The sequence below is a fragment of the Eurosta solidaginis genome, chromosome X, assembly GCF_040869045.1.
Source record: "Eurosta solidaginis isolate ZX-2024a chromosome X, ASM4086904v1, whole genome shotgun sequence".
Classification (NCBI taxonomy): Eukaryota; Metazoa; Arthropoda; class Insecta; order Diptera; family Tephritidae; genus Eurosta; species Eurosta solidaginis.
In genome coordinates, this window is record NC_090324.1 from 86,504,114 (window position 1) to 86,511,573 (window position 7,460).

The 7,460-nt window shown below is 36.4% G+C and overlaps 1 protein-coding gene across 1 annotated transcript; it reads left to right on the forward strand.

The window, feature by feature from the left end:
- Nucleotides 1-678: 678 nt before the first annotated feature.
- On the forward strand, nucleotides 679-6,565 carry LOC137235035 (putative nuclease HARBI1). Its single transcript, XM_067758276.1, has 5 exons — nucleotides 679-713; nucleotides 2,795-3,236; nucleotides 3,295-3,437; nucleotides 3,500-3,584; nucleotides 6,434-6,565. Exons 1-5 carry the CDS (start codon nucleotides 679-681, stop codon nucleotides 6,563-6,565), a joined length of 837 nt encoding a protein of 278 aa, XP_067614377.1.
- The last annotated feature ends 895 nt before the right edge of the window (nucleotides 6,566-7,460 follow it).

Consider the following 7,460-nt stretch of genomic DNA (forward strand, 5'->3'; position numbering starts at 1 on the left):
TTGTGACGAATATCAAATCTAGTATTTTTGGCGAATCTTAGTACCCAGGCCAGAACTCTGATGAGCTTTAAATGTAAAGAAAAATTACAAAATTTGATTGCGATACCCCTTTGGCTTGTAAGCATGACTCTTTTAGGTGCTTCCTCCACAGCACATTGTTCAGACATCAATTCGGATGTTTCCCGCGGCCAGCGTGCTTCTTCTTCATAGAGAAAGGATGGACCTTTTAGCCATCTTGAGCGTGTACCGTACTGAAATTTTGTAGACGTTCTCGTTGATTCGTCTCCTACGTTAAGCGCTGTAGGAACCCATCGCCATTGATCTGATGTCGTCGTACTTAAAATCTCAGCTATGCGGCATGTGAAAAACCGTTTGTAACTTCTGCTAGTTGAACGAATCCACAATATGACAGTTTTGGAATCGCTCCAAAATGTTGTACTATTGATGCGAAAGTCATGACAGTGCACATTGGTCCCAATTCCATTTTTTTGGCATAAGTGAAACTAATGCAGCTAAGTAGTAGAAAGTTGACAAATCGATTTTTTCCATTTTAATTAAAATTTATATAGATTCCACATCCAAATCAAATGAATATTAATTTAAACTTTGCAAATCGTCCTCATCTGAAACGTCATCGTTGTCATTGAAAGATATATTAGCGCAATCTTCATTAGAAATATGACTTGCTGGTTCCAAAAGACTAATTACATCAGGTGGGAGAGCCTTACGTAGATTTTGAGATTTTTTCTTAGTAAGACAAAGGGTAGATAGCAGTGGATCCGAAGAGTCCATAGCTCTATGGAAAACATCAAATATATTGTTAGTTCGACTGTTTTTTCGAGCGTGTCATAGCCTATCGTGCTAATACAATTTATTTCGAGCTTCCGAAGCATTATCTCCGAGACAGCCAACCTGAAGTGCAGAAGCGGAAATAATCTGAGAACCGTGAGCTAAAATTTTGTGAACGGTCAGAGACATTGGATAGCACGGATACATTTCCAAATACAGAAGCGCAGCTTTTTCACAGAATAGTTGAAATTTTGAAGCATTAACATTATATTCACAGGAAATTGTTATTAAAATTGTATGAAAATGTTTAAGGACTTCTTTATCAAAGTCTAATTTTGACGCAAACAAGTCACAATTCGAGAACGCTCTCCTAGCCGTGTTGCCATCATTGGAACTTCCACTTCCGTTTTGTTTCGGCTTGTCCACGTGCACTCCCATTTCTTCCCATAACCTCTTTTGAATTTTTGTTTGACGTTCTTACACCATAGCCTTATCATTTGACTCTCTTACTTTCCATTTATTTACCCCGATCCTATAAGATTTTTTCAGCACAAACTCCAGAAAACGGATCCACGCATGAAGGGGGCTCACGCCATACTGCATACTTCCAGGCCTTGGTTTGAAACATTCGAAATTCAGGTCAATAGTTTTTATAAATTTCGTGGGCTTTGCTCCACATATCGGACATGATTGACAGGAATTAGTCCCCGTCAATATATTCAAGACTTTTCCATCAATTAAAGTCATGTGCAGTTCAAACTCGGCAGTAATAGTTCTCTTTTTAAAGCACACAAATGGTTGCAAGTCTTCAATTGTGTATCCAAATTAGCCTTTTCCTTTAAAATATGTTCCGTTGTTTCTTTGGCAAATTCTATTTTAAGGGGCCTGCAAAACCTGATAGATTGCGGAGAACGGTTAATCCAAATTATTCGGCCAGTAGGATCGAGTAACTGTATTGGTATTACCGTTGTGGCGAACAAAGATTGATCAAGCGATTTCGGTTCTTCTTGTAAGAATCTCTGTTTATATATGCTTTGTCCAGTCGAACCGTCAAAACCAAAGCTGGCTATTAGTTTCACATTCCTAATGTCAGGAAATTGATCAAAAATGTCCTGTTGCATTGTAATTATGCGCTCAACAGTATGATTCAACAGATTTTGTAATGATACATTAGCGACAATTTCAGAGACATGAATTCCAGAAGGTCTACATTTTACTTTAGCCTCAATCAACTGCTTATAACTCGGATATATATCGCAATTTTTACTTTTATTTAGAAGTCTCGTGTTGTTATATGTTGTTTTAGTTAACCATTTTCAAACAAAAAGGCCAAATCTTAATTAGGAGTTATGGGAATGGGCTCTTGATACTCAAGCTTCTTTCTAACCTCACTATTTTTGCTAGGTGTAGTCAATCACCCCTATTATGGTGGTCAACGTCAACTGTCGCTTCGTATCAATATCAACATCACGTCGTATCAATATCAACGTCACGTCAATACAATTCTGGTATTTACTTCATCAATGTATTGACGTTGACGTGTTATCGATAATTTCAAAGCAAAACTACGATCCTTATACTTTTGACAATTGTTTATTTACAATTTGTTGTGCATAAAAAGTGTTAAAGTTTTGTTTAAAGATTTAAAGATGTTTTTTACGAAAGTTCGAGCTCAAGCGATGAGGAGAGGAAGGAGATGTTGCTCCTCAGAAGAAGCGAAATGCGCCAAATATCTCAAATATTCAATTTGCCAGATACGAAATGAGTACCATAACTGCTCATTGCAATTTCTATTAGTGCACAAGCGAAAATTACACGCTAAATATAAAGAACTTCTTTATAAACTTTTGTGAAGATATTAGTGGATGATTAAATTTCCCATTAGTACACCAAAAACGATTCTACATCCTAGAGCGGTGTGTACTAATGGAAAATATAATCGAATTGTTAGATGTTTGCTAAATTGATTCAACCACCTTTCATGTTTATGTTTAATTTATTTCAGATTTGTTGATTATTTTCGGCTAAGCAAAGAAGCTTTCAAATTCGTTCTGGAGAAAATCGTTCCATCAATGAAAGTAGCGAAGCGAACAACAATTATTTCTAATAAAATAAAGTTGGCAACTACGCTAAGGTTCTTGGCACAAGGCTCATACCAAGTTGGTGTTGGAAATGATTTCAACTTGGCCTTATCCCAACCGACCCTGTCCGCGATATTGGCTGAAACACTTGAAGCTCTGGAGAAGGTAATATGCCCTCTGCTTATAAAATTCGAAATGTCCGAGGAGGAGCAGACAGAAGCAAAAAGGCATTTCTTCCAAAAGGCAGGGTTCCCCGGCGTAATAGGTTGTGTAGATGGAACGCACATTAAAATTTCGGCGCCCACTAAGTTGGACCAAAATCTGTATTTTAACAGAAAAGGGTTTTTCAGCTTAAATACAATAATTGTAAGTAGAAATTTTGCCACCAATTGATTTAATTGGTTTTGATAAATTTTACTTATAGATTTGTGATCATAAAATGAAGATAAGTTACTTCGATGCGCGATATGCAGGCTCATCCCACGACTCCCTGATATGGAACATTAGTTCTGCAAAACAGGTGTTACGTGAGCGGTATGATTCTGGAGTGCGCAACGCTTGGCTATTCGTAAAAAAAGCATGATATGTATGTTTATATTGAAGTTAACCAAAAGCAAACAAACATTTACAGGCGATGCAGGCTACCCTCTGGAACCGTATTTGATGACGCCCTATAGATCATCTTCAGAAGGAAGCGCTGAAGCTTTGCTGTTTGTTATTTTCATTTTTTTTATCCATTTTCCTAAATTAAATAAAAGCTAAAAAATAAAGTGTGTAAAAAGGTATAATTCAGAATTATTTTACCAAATTTTTACAGCAGAATATTTAATTGAGCGCTTGTCGTCACCAAAAACTGTGTTGACAGATTTTATGTTGACACGCGTCAATAGAATGTCAATATTGTTGTAGTCAATACCAAAAAAGCATCAACAGCTGTCAATAGTTATCCACATTGACAACGCCGATACCATTTCATGAGCGTCGACACTATTTTTGACAATATTGACTTGATATTGACAACCGTAATAGGGGTGAATATCTCCTTTAACACAAGTGCCACGTCGTTACGTTTTGATATCCCAGCTCCCATAGCAGCTGCGTGGGTAAGCAGATCTGTATTATGCTCATCTTTTGCCAAAAGCTCAGCAGCTAATTTTCTTTTTAATCTAGTACCGCCTTCAGAATATGTCAAGGAGGGGCGTCCACCTTACTAGACTTCACACAATCTATTTCTCCAATTTTTATTACCATATGCCGAGAATACCACTTCTCATCTTTACTATTGAATCGTTCAATATCTCAATTGAATTTTTTTTAAATTTCTTAACATAGGTGTCAAAATTTGCAATTTGTTTGTTAATTTCTTGAATTTCGGTTTTGTGAGATTTGCACTTATTTTTCCGAACACCCACTTTGAGATTGATTCTTAGTTTTTTTCCATTTAATACCCAAATGTCGAAAATTCGGAATTGCTGAGATAGAAGTTCACTAGAAAAATATCGAATTTTTTAAAAACGGCTATAATATTTTTGCACGGCTTTATTAAGTACACTTTACTAAATAATATAGCATTTTTACTTTTGTGAAGTATTGTGTAGTTATATAACTTTTTGTCTACGAAACAAAAAAATTATAAAATTTTTTTGACATAAAATACCTTTCGCAAAGCACTTCAAAGCTACCCTAATACACTTGGAAACATGAGAAAACTTGTTAAAAGTAAGTTGTACTTACTTTTCCTACGTTATCCACAAAAAAGTATATTTTTTTCAATCAAACTTAGGTTTTCCACTAATAAATAGTTTACAGCAAAAAAAAATACGCAAAACTTAAATATTATTGTGTCGATACAGCTGACTTTGGTGGCTTGTCAGAAACTAAGGGTTGCCAGATGTATTGAATAAAACTAGTTTTTAGGTGTAATAGTATATGAACTATTGGAAACTACATGCCTTTTTTGAACACTTCAAAGTTTATAAATTGAGTTTATGCCACAAATTTTGGATTTGGGACCAATGATTATTTTAGGCAACACCCCAAAACGGCGGCTTGTAGCTCTAAACGTGGTATTGTCACACCCTTGAGTGGGTGCATCTTGCTTTGGCCGAAACCAGCGTAACATCGACCTCGTTCCCTCGTTTTATTCGGAGATATTCGGAGGCGGCATATGCAGAGGAATTTGCATCCACAAAAATATGTAATTGAATATCATCAGCAACAGACAATAATGCAGAATAACAGCGCGGCGCCGTGAAATTCTTCACCGACTGGAAATTTTCCCACCATGACATCCATTGATGTGCGAAGTCTTGAAGTAACACCTCATCCCACTCAATTTCTAGTCGCCATAATGACTGAACTAACAGCTTCAAAAATATGGTGATGTTTGCCGGAAGTCCGAATGCGTCATAAATTGACATAGGTATGCCTAACAATTCTCGCTTTGTTGGCGTTCGCGTGCCATTCAGAACATCCCGGGCGATTTTGTAAAACTGAAATTGAAATTCAAGAGCATCATTAGTGGTATTCCAATACATACCAAGCACCTTTTCAGTTTTTGTATTGCGATCAATTTTGACGAGTTCCGAGTTACTCTCTAAATTTTCTCCATTTAATTTGTATTGAACCTCTTTATTGTTACATATAAAGTTGCGTAATTTAAAACCTGCGGTGGCATTTATTTTAATGGCTTTCATAATGATCATTTGTGTTACTTAGAGCTTCTTCGGCGCTATCAAAGCTTATGACCAGATCATCAACGTATTAGTATTATTATTATTTATTTTATACAGTCTTGTAGACCTAAATTATTTGTATATCTATGAGTTCATTATCTAAAAGGTAGTGCTTTACAGTAATTATACAGTAGTTTCTTAAATTCATTGATGTTTTGGCATTGATTTATTTCAATTGGAAGATCGTTATATTCTCTCAGTCCTTCGTAGTATATATTTTTCTTGACGAACTCCGATCGTACTGCTGGCAGGCGAAACTTGTTTGTGTTTCTTGTTTGGTAATCGTGAACCTCGTTGTTGTATATCAGTCGGTCGTTTAGATATTTCGACTGATTTCCTATTTTAATGTTATGTATAAATTTTAAAGTATAGTATGCGATGAGTTTTTTTTTCGCTTAACCAATTTAGGCTTACAAGCATTTCATATATTGGTGTATCGTAACTTTTCTTAAGGATAAACCGCATTGCTTTATTTTGCTTCACCTGGAGTTTTGAGATATTCGAGTCCGGTAATGTGAATAAAATTGTAGGGCAATATATGAGGTGAGGTTCTATAATGGATCTTTATGCCCTTATTTTATAATATTTGCTCACATGTTTACAGGTTCGAATCATGAATCCGATTTTTTATTTTTTTTTTGATATTTTAGCTTCTGTATATTTAAGGTGTTCGTTAAACTTTAGTTTTTCATCAATTATTATTCCGAGGTATTTCATTTCATTTACTTTATGTATCGTACAATTTGCTATTTTCAGCCACGTATTTTCTTCTACGGAAGATTTTCTCTTTAATATCATAAATTATGTTTTGTCAATATTTATTTTAAGCCTTTGTTAGCTATGACAGCATGGCTACCACTTGGCATGGCGGTCTCAAATTTAGCGGCGCTGACGTTCTTTATATATTCAGCGCAGCAAGGTGAACAAATAGCTCCAAATATCATCGACAACATTACATAGGTAGGTGGTTCTTTTGACTTACCATCTCGCCACAAAAAACGTTGAAAATCTTGATCTTTATCAATTATTCGTACCTGAGGAACATCTCTTGTATATCTCCGGCTACTGCAACAATACCTTGGCGAAATTTATGGATGATCGCTATAAGCGGTTGCTCTTGTTCCGGGCCCTTCAGTAGTGCGGAGTGTAACGGCGGCTGCGTCAAAGACAATACTCAGTTTTCCCGGTTTCGACGGATTGACAACACCAAAGTGAGGGAGATACCATGTTTTGGGATTTTCAATAGCGGCTTCATCTTGTGTCAGCTTTCTGGCATACCCCTTTTCTACATATTTGGCGATTTCCCTTTTATAACTCTCAGCATAAAGGGCATCCCTCTGCATTATAGACTCAGTACTCAAGGGGCGCTGCTTCGCCATTGCATAACTCGACGGGAGTTCGGTAAAATCTTGTATCCAAAGTAATCCTACTTCATACCTCTGGCCGATGTTTTTTGTGGTTTCTAACAAGATTTTCCTGGCTCCTTGATTTTCATCCGATTCTAACACGATTTTGGTACTCCGGACTCCAAAGCTCTCATTTGAAAAATACTCCTCCATTAAATTGCTTAACTGTTTATATGATTCCGAATTACGTATATGAAGCACCCTGGGCATGTCAACGCTTTCTTGTTGGTGTGGTCCGTATACCACCCAACCCAACTTAGTTTCCGCTGCTACTGGTTGATCACGTCCGGCTTCGACAAATTTGTTGGACAAACACAAATGACAATTGTCCAAACCCAACAGTACGACTGGTTCGACATGTTCATAGTTCTCTATAGGCAACGATCTTAAATGATTTAACTTACTTTTTTCAAATGATTGCTATGGCAAATGGAGAACCTTTATCGTAT

Coding starts and splice junctions, on each gene's coding strand:
- LOC137235035 (XM_067758276.1), top strand. CDS start 679: ATGACTTGCTGGTTCCAAAAGACTAATTACATCAG. Junction 714..2,794: donor CAAAAGACTAATTACATCAG/GTGGGAGAGCCT, acceptor AATTTATTTCAG/ATTTGTTGATTATTTTCGGC. Junction 3,237..3,294: donor TCAGCTTAAATACAATAATT/GTAAGTAGAAAT, acceptor TTTTACTTATAG/ATTTGTGATCATAAAATGAA.